Consider the following 14,088-nt stretch of genomic DNA (forward strand, 5'->3'; position numbering starts at 1 on the left):
GATAATCCAATTTAAGGAAAAAAACTTGCAGTACTCTCCAAAATATCTATTTATTAATATAAAGCCTAATATACAGCAATAGAACCCTCTACTGATGCATTAAAAGGCCTACAGTTTCGTTTGGAGAGTCCTAGAAGGTGTAGCTCACAGTCCTAGAAGGTGTAGCTCACAATGTCGGTCCAGCATATATTACAAAGATACCATTAGGAACATAGCCCACAGGAAAGTAACCAGGCTTTAAGATATTAGAGAGACTAGCAAGAGGCCCTACAAGAAATGCAGCAGAGACCTGCATGGAGGGCTCCATTATGTCCACCTCAATCCGCTTCTTCAAAATGGATTTCTTGGGCATCACAGATACTTCCTCAGGCCGATGCAAAGAATATCCTGGCTCTGATGCTGTTAGGACACCTGACAACCCAGGGATGGAACAGCCAGTACCACCACCATCAACTCCAACCAGCTCCTGACTCAAGCTCCTACTTCGCTCCTCCTCTTCCTCTCGCTTTCGTCTGGCAAGATCCAGTTCCCGAAACTCAGGGTCAAGAAACCTAGGACTTGGGCTTCTTCTACGCTGTCGATAGTTGCGAGTTCCTGATGTAAAACTTGGGTGATCCCCTCCCATGCTGTTTATCTTCACTGTGTCATCATAACGGGGTCTTTTGGCCTCCCGGCTCCTTTCTTCAGATCGTATAGAGTAGCCTTTGAGTTTTTCTCGATTGCGTTCTGTTCCCCGCAACAGCTCATCATGACAACTGATATGGGGACTATAATCAGATCGATGCAGGAAAGTTTCTTTTGTTCGGTAGTCCTCATCAAGTTGTCCCAAGAAGGGACTGAGAGGCCCTTCTTCCTGGGAAATATATCGCTCAAGACCCCGAGAGCACTGGGAGCTTCGAGTGAAGACAGAATCATCAGTCAGGTCATCCCTGAGGAAAAAGAGAAGCATCATTGAACAAATGGACTTGGAAAGAACAAGGGCAGACAAGGCTAAGAGACTGGTGTTTGTCAAGGGGGCTATAAAATGCTTAGGGCAAAAGACTATAATCATGAAGTCCAAGAACATTTCCTCTCCCTTTCCCCAGGGGCACAAGCAGCTTTAGCCTCTAACCAAGAGGTAATATTACCAACATATCTAGACAGAGCTGTTTGGGTAATTTCTCTGACTAGACTTAGGGTATGCAGAATATCATGCAAGTTACACAACTCCATACAAGCTAAATTCTAGCTCTTTGCTACTGAAAGTGTAGTGCGGACGAAAGAGCATTAGCATTACCTGGGAACTTTTTAGAAATATAGCTTCTCAAAGCTCCACCCCAAGCAGATCTGAACTAGAATCTGCATTTGAACAAGATCTCCAGGTGATTTGTCTGTACTTTAAAGTTTGAGAAACACCAGTCCAGATCAACGGGATTTTTTTGTTTTGTTTTGAGACAGAGTGTCACTCCGTCACCCAGGCTGGAGTGCAGTGGCGCAATCTCGGCTCACTGCAAGCTCTGCCTCCCGGGTTCACACCATTCTCCGGCCTCAGCCTCCTGTGTAGCTGGGCCTATGGGCACCAGCCACCACACCCGGCTAATTTTTTTTTTTTTTTTTTTTTTTTTTTTTTAGCAGAAACGGGGTTTCACCGTGTTAGCCAGGATGGTCTTGATCTCCTGACCTAGTGATCAGCCCGCCTTGGCCTCCCAAAGTGCTGGGATTACAGGCATGAGCCACCGCGCCCGGCCTGTTTTGTTTAAGACAGAGTCTTGCTCTGTCGCCCAGGCTGGAGTGCAGTGGCATGATCTCGGCTGACTGCAACCTCTACCTCCCTGGTTCAAGTGATTCTTGTGCCTCAGCCTCCTAAGTAGCTGGGATTACAGGCGTGCACCACCACGCTGGCTGACTTTTTGCATTTTTTTAGTAGAGATGGGGTTTCACATGTTGGCCAGGCTGGTCTCAAACTCCTGACCTCAGGTGATCTGCCTGCCTCAGCCTCCCAAAGTGCTGGGATTACAGGCATGAGCCTCCACGCGTGGCTCAGATCAATGGTTTTAAAGCTGTGTTCCAGAGGTTGTAAAGAGTGCTCAGGAGCTACCAAAAGAAAGGAGGTACTAGAAAAGCAGAACCAGCAGGGCTCTGGACCTTCTACCCCAGTTAAATCATACTAATTCCAACTTTAAGTCTGTATATTAAGGTTCTAATAATTCAATTGGAAAAAAAAAGTTTCACTATACGGTAACTTTTTAAAAAGCTACTGATTTATCTAATTAGCATGATTTTCTCATAAGATTTAGAAGTTTCTCCAATGCTTTGCCTTGATGGTTCACATATTAAAACCCATAAAGCTCTCTCACAGCCTGTTTTGTCACCCTCTTTGCCTTCTCTGGATATCTACAAGCACTCTGCTAATCTTGGGCTTAGAAAAGAGAAAGTGATGGTTTGGTTCACCATATATTTTTACTGCATTAAATACAAAGGTCTCAGACCTTTGTGGCATGAAGTAAAAATTCAGGATGGGACAACTATTCTTTTAGCTGAGAACTCTACACCACACCCAATAATGCTAACCTTCTCAGGGGCTATGGCTATGACACAAAACTAAAGTTTCTGATTTAAAACATAGATAGAAATAAAGATCCTCTAGCACTTCATGTATGAAAACTTCTAAGTAATCTGAATAAAAAATAAAAGTTCTTACATGTCACTCACATTCCAGAGTGAATTATCATCTAGAGGATGGCAACTATTAGTGTCTTCTGCAGTTTCTAGTAGCTACTTTTGCTTTCTGTGAGTTTCTAGAAATGACTTTTCCTGGTTTTTTTAGTAGTTGCTTTCCTGTCTCTGAGACTATGCCAGCAGAACCTCAAAACATTGCCTTTTCTTATTCACCAGCCTGCCTTTGTTCAAAGTTGTAGACCTAGGAATAAACTTATGAAAGGTTATCAAGGACAAACTTTATTTACCTTCTCTAACAAGGATGCCACCTGTGGGAATCCAGGTTTCTGTTACCCACCTTCTAGGAATTTGGGAAATTTTGAGTTTTCAATGTAGTATGAAATAGGAATAAATGGGAATAAACCAACGATGATTTCTGAAATCAAACTGAGGTAAAAATTTTTCTCTATAGGTCCATCAGCCATAAACACACCTATTTCCAGAGAGGAATGTTCATGAGTTGAGTCACTCCACTGCCAAAACACCATCTACCATACAAAAAGTCTCTGATCATATTAGTATAGCGAGAAAAAACATAGGCTCCATGATGAGGGGCAAGTTCATTCACACTCCCACATTCAGCTCCCCACTAGAACTATTACATGTCACCATGAAACGACATACTAGCCCAAGAGCTAATCCAGTACTAACTATCAAGAAGCTATAAATGAGATGGCTCTCAAAAAGCTGCAGTCCAGACTTGGAATCTCCAGTAGAATGAGACAGAAAAAAGGCATAAAAACAGTTTTCTTAAAAAAGCTATCACATATATATAGGCAGAAATCAGGCTGCTTATTAAAAGCTCATGTCCTCCTTCCCCAGGACTCCAAAAGGATATGAGAAGAGACCTGGCTGTAGTAAGAGCCCTAAAAAGGGTACAATCTCCTATACCCTGAAAGAGTCCAGCGATGGATACTCCTGGAAAGCCTTGGTTAAGTTCAACTGTTTTCTAAAATAAAGTCTATCTATTTAAAAAAACTGATTGTGGAGTTGGGTAATGAGGACATGGGGTTTCACTGTACTATTCTACATTTTTGTGTTTACAAATCTCTGTTAAACAAGTTTTAAAAAAATGTATGTATGTCCATATAAAAACTTTTATACCAATGTTCAGAGCAGCATTAGTCATAATTGCCAAAAAGTGAAAAGAATCAAAATGTTATCCATTCATTCATCACTGATGAATGGATAAACAAAACATGATATATCCATACAATAAATTATTATCAGCAATAAAAAGGAATGCTACAAACACGGATGAACCTTAAAAAAAAATATGCTAAGTCAAAGAAGCCAATCACAAAAGACCATATATTATATGATTCTATTTATATGAAATGTCCGGAATAGGCAAATCTATAGAGACAGAAAGTAGATTAGTGATTGCCCATGGCTGGGGGTAGGGTGGAGGGAGTAATGGCTAAAACAGAGCTTCTTTCTGGTGTAATAAAAATGTTCTAAAATTGATTGTAATGAGGGATGCACAACTCTAAATACGCCAAAAATCACTGAACTGTACACTTTAAATGGGTGAATTATATAGTATACAAATTACATCTCAATAAAGCTGTTAAAAATGTATATTTTAAAAGGTCCTTCAGAGCCTAAACTCTCCATTCTTTTCTGTTGATGAGTCCCAAAAATGCCCCGAGAAAGCTGTTTGCTTCTATTCCCTAAAGTAAATCAGAGGGAAAAAAATCCCACTCCTTCAATCTGTCAGAATAAGAAGGAATTAGGCGATAAGCTGGGCACAATGGCTCACACCTGTAATCTTAGCACTTTGAGAGGCCAGGGCAGAAGGATTACTTGAGGTCAGGAGACTAGCCTGGACAACATAGATAGATAGATAGAAACCCAATTTCTAAAAATTTATTTTTTAATTCACCAGGTGTGGCAGTGCAGCCCATAGTTCTAGCTACTCTGAAGACTGAGCTGGGAGGACCACTTGAGCCCAGGAGTTTGAGGTTACAGTGAACTATGATCACGCCACTGCACTCCAGGCTGGGCAACAGAGCGAGACACTGTCTTTTTTAAAAAGATAATTTTTTTTTTTAAATAAATAGCTCCATGAATGGAACATTATATGTGCAAATTACTTTGATGAACAGGAGAAATCAACCTCACATCCGCAAGTCTTTAGAAGCCAAGTGTTTTAGAATTTTTCACATTACCGTTCATGTTCCCTTTTGAGTAGAACTACAGTCCTACATACAGGGCTGCTAAGGTGAAGACACTAAAACCCAACTTGGCTATCATCCAAACCTGATATAAAACTTAACAGATTCAATAAAGGAAGAGAAAGAATACTAGAGTCTCAGAAAAAATAAATAAATAAACAGCTGGCCAGGCATGATGGCTCATGCCTGCAATCCCATCACTTTGGGAGGCTGAGGCAGGAGGATCACTTGAGCTCAGGAGTTTGAAACCAGCCTAGGCAACACAGTGAGAACCCCATCTCTACAAAAATTTGAAAAATTAGCTGGGCATTGGGTGGTGTGTGCCTGTATTCCTAGCTACTTGGGAGGCTGAGGCAGGAGAATCAATTGAATCCAGGAGTTAGAGGCTACACTAAGCTATGATCGTGCCACTGCACTCTAGCCTGGGTGACAGAGTGAGACCCTATCTCTTAAAAATAAATTTAAAAGGGGCCAGGCGCGGTGGCTCACGCCTGTAATCCCAGCACTTTGGGAGGCCGAGGTGGACGGATCACGAGGTCAGGAGTTCGAGACCAACCTGGCCAACATAGTGAAACTGCATCTCTACTAAAAATACAAAAAATTAGCCAGGCGTGGTAGTCCGCACCTGTAACCCCAGCTACTCAGGAGGCTGAGGCAGGAGAATTGCTAGAACCTGGGAGGCGGAGGTTGCAGTGAGCCGAGATTGTAGCATTGCACTCCAGCCAGGCAACAGTGCAAGACTCTGTCTCAAAAAATAAATAAAAATAAATAAATAAATTAAAAAAAAATAAACATCTACATAGGCTTTTTTTTTTTTTTTTTTTTTTTTTTTTTTTGAGACGGAGTCTCGCTCTGTCGCCCAGGCTGGAGTGCAGTGGCGCAATCTCGGCTCACTGCAAGCTCCGCCTCCCGGGTTCACGCCATTCTCCTGCCTCAGCCTCTCCGAGTAGCTGGGACTACAGGCGCCCGCCACCACGCCCGGCTAATTTTTTTTGTATTTTTAGTAGAGATGGGGTTTCGCCGTGGTCTCGATCTCCTGACCTTGTGATCCGCCCGCCTCGGCCTCCCAAAGTGCTGGGATTACAAGCGTGAGCCACCGCGCCCGGCCTCTACATAGGCTTTTTCATTTTTTTTTTGAGACAGAGTCTTGTTCTGTGCAGTGGCACAATCTGGGCTCACTGCAAACTCTGCCTCCCAGGTTCAAGCTTCTCCTGCCTCAGCCTCTGGAGTAGCTAGGACTACAGGCATGCGCCACCGCTGGGTAATTTTTGTATTTTTGGTAGAGACAGGGTTTCACCATGTTGGCCAGGATGGTCTCGAACTCCTCACCTCAAGTGATTGGCCCACCTCAGCCTCCCAAAGTGCTGGCATTACAGGTATGAGCCACTGCGCCAGGCCCCAACATCTGCATACAAACGATATAAATGGCCTGTATCATTGGCTGAAGACTAGACTCACTGTCAGGAGACAACCTGAGTATGCCAATGGTCCTATGGCCTGGTTTTAGTGGACAGTAATTATCCACACAAACCATACTGAACAAAAGGGAAAGAAGAGAAATGTGTAGGGGGCAACAGTATTTTTTAAATGGCCTTGTATCTCTGTTTAGAACCTTAATCTCACTTTATCTAAAATAGACCTGTGCCTCTGAAACACATGATTCTAGAAAGAAGACTGCTGCCCCAAACTCCCTAAGAGGAAAAATTTTAATTTTTGTAATTTAAAAATACAATTAGTTCTATCTGAAGCACACGTGCATAACAAAGTTTATGCAAAGGGGAAGTGACATCCTAGGCCTAAGAAGAGGAACTGCTGAAGCTAACTCAAAACCTCAGCAAAGAATGAAGACAATAGCCGGGCGCGGTGGCTCACGCCTGTAATCCCAGCACTTTGGGAGGCCGAGGCCGGGGGATTACAAGGTCAGGAGATCGAGACCATCCTGGCTAACACGGTGAAACCCTGTCTCTACTAAAAATAAAAAAAAATTAGCCGGGCGTGGTGGTGGGCGCCTGTAGTCCCAGCTACTTGAGAGGCTGAGGCAGGAGAATGGCGTGAACCCGGGAGGCGGAGCTTGCAGTGAGCCAAGACTGTCTCAAAAAAAAAAAAAAAAAAAAGAATGAAGACCATCATACTATGTACCACCTACCCAGACTACCTACTCAATAATTTCCCCAAACAGAAGCAGCCAGAACGGCAAGGGCTATTGCCTCAATTGAAACAGTCACATATCTTGAAGCCCTTTAGAAGCTTCAATGTTGTATGACATAAGACTATTCTGCCTTGCTTCTTCTCTGAGAAAACACCAAATGGCAGATGATGTAGGTGGAAGGGGTGGGGCGGGGGCAGAGGCCCCAGGGACCCTGGGATGAGAAACCGCAGTGGCTTCCGTGGAGGGGCTGGGGTTGCAGCCGTGGACAGGGCTGAGGCCGCGGTGCTCATGGAGGCAAGGCCAAGGATAAGGAGTGGATGCCTGTCACTAAGCTGGGCTGCTTGGTTAAGGACATAAAGATCAAGTCCCTGGAGAACTATCTCTTCTCCCTGCCCATCAAGGAATCTGAGATCCCTGACTTTTTCCTGGGGGCCTCTCTCAAGGATGAGGTGTTGAAGATTATGCCAGTGCAGAAGCAGACCCACACTGGCCAGTGCAAAAGGTTCAAGGCGTTTGTTGCCATCGGGGACTACAATGGCCACGTCAGTCTTGGTGTTAAGTGCTCCAAGAAGGTGGCCACTGCCACCTGCAGGGCCATCATCCTGGCCAAGCTCTCCATTCTCCCTGTGCGCAGAGACTACTGGGGGAACAAGATCCACAAGCCCCACATTGTTCCTTGCAAGGTGACAGGCCGCTGAGGCTCTGTGCTGGTGCGCCTCATCCCTGTGCTCAAGGGCACTGGCATCATCTCAGCCCCTGTGCCCAAGAAGCTGCTCATGATGGCTGGTAATGATGACTGCTACACCTCAGCCAGGGGCTGCACTGCCACCCTGGGCAACTTCGCCAAGGCCACCTTCGATGCCATCTCTAAGACCTACAGCTACCTGACCCCCGACCTCTGGAAGGAGACGGGATTCACCAAGTCTCCCTATCAGGAATTCACTGATACCTCATTCAGAGACACACACCAGAGTCTCTGTGCAGAGGACGCAGGCTCCAGTTGTGGCTACAACATAGGGTTTTTATACAAGAAATATAAAGTGAATTAAGCCTGAAAAAAAAAAAAAAACAAAAAAACACTGTTCTGCCTTCTTTCACTGCATCCACAGCCAATGGAACTTGGAGGTATTACCAACGGCAAAACTGGTCCTCAGACTTCCTGCCCAGCTCTCCCCCACCCGCCTAGCTATGCTCTGTGCAACATGGCAAGCGACAGTCTCAGTTTGAAATTACATTACAGGCCGGGCGCGGTGGCTCACGCTTGTAATCCCAGCACTTTGGGAGGCCGAGGCGGGCGGATCACGAGGTCAGGAGATCGAGACCACGGTGAAACCCCATCTCTACTAAAAAATACAAAAAATTAGCCGGGCGCGGTGGCGGGCGCCTGTAGTCCCAGCTACTCGGAGGCTGAGGCAGGAGAATGGCGTGAACCCGGGAGGCGGAGCTTGCAGTGAGCCGAGATTGCGCCACTGCACTCCAGCCTGGGCGACAGAGCAAGACTCTGTCTCAAAAAAAAAAAAAAAAAAAAAAAAAAAAAAAAAAAAAAAAAAAAAAAAAAAAGAAATTACATTACATTGATTTATTGCTACTGCTAATCATTTGTCAAAACTCCCAATGTGCTGGGCAGAGACCATAAGAGTCATGGTCTCAGCTCTGAGTAAGAGTGCTTTCCTGAACTCCCATCCATACTTTGACTTTTGCGAGATGAAAAACACCTAATGTGATTATTTACAATCTATATATGGTTAAGTTCCTAGTACCTGAGGTCTATATCCAAGTCTCCTGAGTGTATCTACCCTTCCTCAGCACTCAATAGCTGTTAAAATAATAACTGAACTTAAACATTTTTGAAGGTCTCTAGCTTTCTATTAATACTTTATCTACTTCACATACACACATATATTAGACATGAACTTACCTAACCCTTTCTGAATCTATGTTTCAGCCTGGATAAGCTAAAAAATAATACCATTTTAAAAACACTTCCCATTTTGTCCAGAACTTTTCTTTGGAGAAGAGACCGCTCATAGTTTCACTGTTTTAGAATCTATACCATCTCAACTGTTCTTGTTTTGGGGGACTCTCATTATGTCCCCTCAGCCTCTTCTTTCTAGTCAGACTCGGATGACCTTTTTAAAGTCTTTTTTTTCCTATACGATTTATTCAGCAACAGAGTCTACACATCATTATACTCTTCCCACTTAGAAATTCTATCCCAACGTTTTATTTTGTACTGGACACATGGCATAGGAAATAACTTTAGAGCTGGCACCATCCTTTCAAATATATCATTCAGAAAACAGCAACATTTTTGCCTTCAAGTACTAGTATAGTATGCCCTGCCTTAGGTGATGCCTACCTGTCCATGTCTTCCAGATTATCCACTGGTGACCCCAGCCGATCACTAAGCCGTCGCCGTTCTGGTGTGCTAACACAGAAGTGGTCATTGCCAACAGTGATCCTTAAGCTCTTTTCCAAAGAGTCAGAACGCAGACCAGGAGAGCGTCTCTACAAAAGTAAAGGATAATATGGTTAGACAATAGGGTCAAGACATCCCTACATCCAAAAACTCTCCTCCCTAGTTACAAAGTTAGCCAGGCATGGTCGCTCATGCCTGTATACCCAACACTTTGGGAGGCTGAGGTGTATAGGCCCAGGCAAGAATGTGAGACCAGTCTGGGCAACACAGACTCCATCTCTATAAAAAAAGTTTCAAATTAGCCAGGTGTGGTCCCAACTACTCAGGTGGCTGAGGTAGGAGGATAGCTTAAGCTTGGGAGGTCAGGGCTGCAGTGAGCCATGACTGCACCACAGCACTTCAGCCTGGGCAATGAGCAGGACCTTGTCTCAAAAACAAAAAACAACCCTACAAAGTTGGGGTTCAACAAGGTGAGAAATGGTTATGGTAAGACACTATACCAAAAATAAAGCATTTTTTTAAAATTGTCATTTTCTTAGAGATATAAGCCCATACCTCTAACTCTCCTCAACAGTGACCTCTCATTCTTACTGGGCATGGGGAAAAAGAAGTGAAGAAAGTCCCTGCTCTCAGAACCTACATATTTCTAGTGAAGGAGGTAAACCAAAAACAAGTTTAAATAAAAAAAAAAAAGTACTTCTGGTAAGTGCTATAAAGTCATTAAAACATGGTATCATAAAAGGAGTTACGTCAGATAGAATGGTTAGAGAAGGTTTTTCTCAGGTGATAACCTGAGGCCTGAAGGATGAGATGTCAGCCTTGCAAAGAACAGGTAGAAGGATGTTTCAGGCAAAGGAAAGAACTACCTCAGTATTGAGCTTAGTATATTTTAAGTAACAGAAAAGCGGCCAGTGTGGCTGCAGCAAAGTGACAGAAGAGGAAAAGATAGGCAGAAAGCACAGTTGGGAAATTTGGATTTTATTCTTAGTGCAATTAACAGTTATAGGAGGGTTTTACACAGGATAGTGACATCATCTGACTACACTTTTCCTCCAGATGCTTGCACGGCACACCCTCACCTCCTTCAGATCTTTATTCAAAAATCACCTTCCCAAGAGGCCTTCCCTGACTACTCTATCAAAAATTTTAACTCCCCAGGCCAGGCATAGTAGCTCATGCCTGTAAGCCCAGCATTTTGGGAGGCTGAGGCAGGAGAATCACGTGAGGCCAGGAGTTTGAGACCAGCCTGGGCAACATAGTGAAATCCCTCCCCACACCAAAAAAATTTTTTTAAATAAAATCAGCTGGGATGTTGGTACGCACCTGTAGTCCCAGCTACTCAGGAGGCTGAGGTGAGAGGACCGCTTGAGCGTGGGAGTTTGAGACTGCAGTGAGCTATGATCACACCACTACATTCCAGCCCGGGTGACAGAGCAAGACTATATTACATACATACACACACACGCCCACACACACACACATTGTAACTCCCTTCTCTGCTCTTAGTCCTTTTTTTTTGAGACTTGCTCTGTTGCCCCCAGTCTGGAGTGCAGTGGCACGATCTCGGCTCACTGCAATCTCCGCCTCCCAGGTTCACACCATTCTCCTGCCTCAGCCTCCCAAGTAGCTGGGACTACGGGTGCCCGCCACCAAGCCCGGCTAATTTTTGTATTTTTAGTAGAGATGGGGTTTCACTGTGTTAGCCAATATGGTCTCGATCTCCTGACCTCCTGATCTGCCCGCCTCGGCCTCCCAAAGTGCTGGGATTACCGGCGTGAGCCACCGTGCCCGGCCCTATTTTAGTACTTCTTAGTCCTTCTTAGTACTTAATTACATTTAACATACCATGGCATTTCTAACTTCATCTTATTATCCAACTCTACCTGCTAGAATATTAACTCTAAAAGAATAGGAGTTTTTGTCTGGTTTGCACTTTGTTGTATCCCCAGGGTAGTCCTGAACAGTGCCTAATGCAAAGTAGATGCTCAATAAATACATATCAAATGTATAAAGTGAGGGCTTAAAAATCAATTTGATTTCTGTGTACCCTCCAGAATAAACTGGAGGGTAGCAAGAGCGGAGTGTAGAGAAGCCAAATGCAACAATCCATGCAAGAGGTAATAGGGCTTAGACCAGAGTGATGGCAGGAGGAGGGCAGTTTTGGGGATGTATTCTAGAGGTAAAGCTAACGGGTTAGACAGATGAGGTAATCTGACAAATCAGATGTGGGAAGAAGGGAGATAATGACTGTTTCTGATGTAACAATGGATGATGCTATTTACTCAGACAGAAAAGACTGGAGCAAATACACTGTGCACTGGAGAAGAAACGGAGGTTGTGTAAACAAGCATTCTGTTCTTGCTTCCTCTGTAGTGACTGCCACCCACACTGGCACTGCTCAACTGAAAATCTTAACATAGTGACAAATCAATTTACCCATGACCAAGTACTCACAGTACTTACATACATGTTAGAGAGCCACTCAAAAAAGCAGAACTTTGTTACTAAGTTTAAAAAAAGAGGCCGGGCATGGTGGCGGGCACCTGTAATCCCAGCTACTTGGGAGGCTAAGGCGGGAGAATCGATTGAACCCCGGAGGCGGAGGTTACAGTGAGCTGAGATCATGCCATTGCACTCCAGCCTGGGCAACAGAGTGAGACTCTTTCTCAAATAATAATAAAAAAAAGACTGATGAACTAAAAATAAAACAAATTCCCAAACACCAGACTCTACCTAGAGAATCTCTTGGGGTGGTGGTTATGGTTTAAAGGTCAACATTATTTCTAAAACTAAACTTAATCTCATGCTCCGTTCCTCTAGCAGTGAAACACAAAAGTTCAAATCATAGGTTTGGGGAACCAGGCGGATCTGAGTTGAATCACAGCTCCACCACTTAGCCGTGTCACCTTAGTCGAGTTACTTGAACCTCTCTGGGTTGCTTCCTCGGCTGTACAAGGAATAATATTAACTGCCTCACTTCAAAGAGTTGTGAGAGTTAAAAGAATGTGTAAAGTGAAAGGCTAGGCATAATTCCTGGCATAGAACTCGATACTTCATTCCAAAGCAGCAGCTCCAATTCATTTAAGCTAACAGTTTACACTCGACGTAAAGCCTGGTAGGGTTCAAGCGTCCCTAACTCGCCACAAAAACGAATATTTCGGCTTTTTTCCCCTAAGATCCAGGAATGCAGCTCAGGTGTAAGGGGATGAAAACTAAGGAACCCCAAGGACACGTCAACTCTACAACAAGTACCAAGGCACACGGTTTGGACGAAATGCCCCTCGCCTTGGCAAACTTTCCACACCTCACCCGGCGTGAGAGAAACAGCCTATTCGTAAGGAACGGAGCGCGCACTCCCGACCAGACGCCCGTGCGCTCCCGAGTCCGTTATTGTGTCAACGCTCCCGGGTCTGACAGAAGCCTCCAGGCTGGGCATCCCCGAGGGAGTTGGCCGGAGGCTTCGCGCTTAGGACCCTGGCCTGGAGGCCCCGGGCGTTTCTGGAAACGGGAATTCCGGGCGAGGGGGCTGGGGGATGGAGGGAGTCCTGGACGAGGGGTGGGATTACCCGGCTGCCGCTGTCGCCTGGATGGTCTCCGCGGCCGTCCCGGGCATAGTCGGCGCGGGACTCCCCTCGGCTGCTGCCTCTGAAGCCGGCCGGGCCCGGCGGGAAGAGTCGTCGGCCCCGCGGTGGCGACGGAGAGCCGCGACGGGCCCGAGGCGGGGACGGGGAGACGCGACGACCCCGTGGCGGGGACGGCGAGGCCCGGCGGCCGCGGTGCCCTGAGGGCGAGCGGGGTCGGCGAGCCGGGGTCCGCGACGAGGAGCCAGAGGGCGGAGGCGGCGGTGGGCTGCGGCGAGCCGGGCCTGAGGAGGAGCCAGAGCTGCGGCCGCTGCGCGGGCCGCCCCCGCCGTCGTCTTTAGGCCGGTGGGAAGAGACGGAGGAGCGAGCGCTGCTGCGGTACATGGTTCTCGCAGCGGCGGCCACAGCGACAGCTCCGACCCGGGGGCGCCCTAGACGCAGGCCCGGAGCGCGCCGCCGCAGCTGCAGCCGCCGCCACCTCGGCCGCTGCGCGCCGCCTCAGCCGCGGGAGCAGCCCCCTCTCCTCGGCCCCGCGTCGCCCCGGGGGCCCGGCCGAGCGCGCCCCCGCGGCTGGCGGTTGGAGGGTGCGAGCACGCGTCCGACACACCCCCCCGCCTCCGGGGCTCCCCGCTCCTCCACTCAGGGAGCGGCCGCAGGAACCAAGAAAAGTGGGGAGGAGCACAGACGCCGGTGCGAGGCTGGGCGAGGGGAGGGGAAGCGAAGCGCGCGCCCTGAGCTCTGCACGCCCCGCCTCCGAATCCTCAAGATGGCGGCCACAGAGCCGCCCACTTCCCCCTCCCCCGGCGGCCACGTGACCCCTGTGGCCTCCGCGCGGGGTGGGCGGGGCGGAAGGGAGGGCTTCTCTGGAGAGGAGCCTGGTTTTCCGGGGATGCTCCAGGCCTCGGGACTTAGGGGTTTGGAGACCGTGCGGAGGTGTCTTCGCTCTTTCCTGTCGCCCCTCAAGCCTCTTAATTTAGGGATGGCCACGAAATGGTTGAAAACCATTCGTGATAATATAAACGGGCCTGTAAGCGTTAGCTGTGTCGGAGGTTACGGACCCCGGCA

At 46.8% G+C, this 14,088-nt stretch overlaps 1 protein-coding gene across 1 annotated transcript in view; it reads right to left on the reverse strand.

The window, feature by feature from the left end:
- Positions 1 to 13,754, reverse strand: part of ZNF318 (zinc finger protein 318) — a 35,598-nt gene extending 21,844 nt beyond the window's left edge. The window contains exons 1-3 of the mRNA XM_055263119.2: positions 13,009 to 13,754; positions 9,383 to 9,531; positions 290 to 929 (exon numbers count right to left, since the gene is read on the reverse strand). Coding sequence (XP_055119094.2) covers positions 290 to 929; positions 9,383 to 9,531; positions 13,009 to 13,407 — 1,188 coding nt within the window. The 5' untranslated portion in view covers positions 13,408 to 13,754. The remainder of the gene's footprint in view (positions 1 to 289; positions 930 to 9,382; positions 9,532 to 13,008) is intronic.
- Positions 13,755 to 14,088: the final 334 nt, after the last annotated feature.

The sequence above is a fragment of the Symphalangus syndactylus genome, chromosome 23 (assembly GCF_028878055.3).
Source record: "Symphalangus syndactylus isolate Jambi chromosome 23, NHGRI_mSymSyn1-v2.1_pri, whole genome shotgun sequence".
NCBI classification, from domain to species: Eukaryota; Metazoa; Chordata; class Mammalia; order Primates; family Hylobatidae; genus Symphalangus; species Symphalangus syndactylus.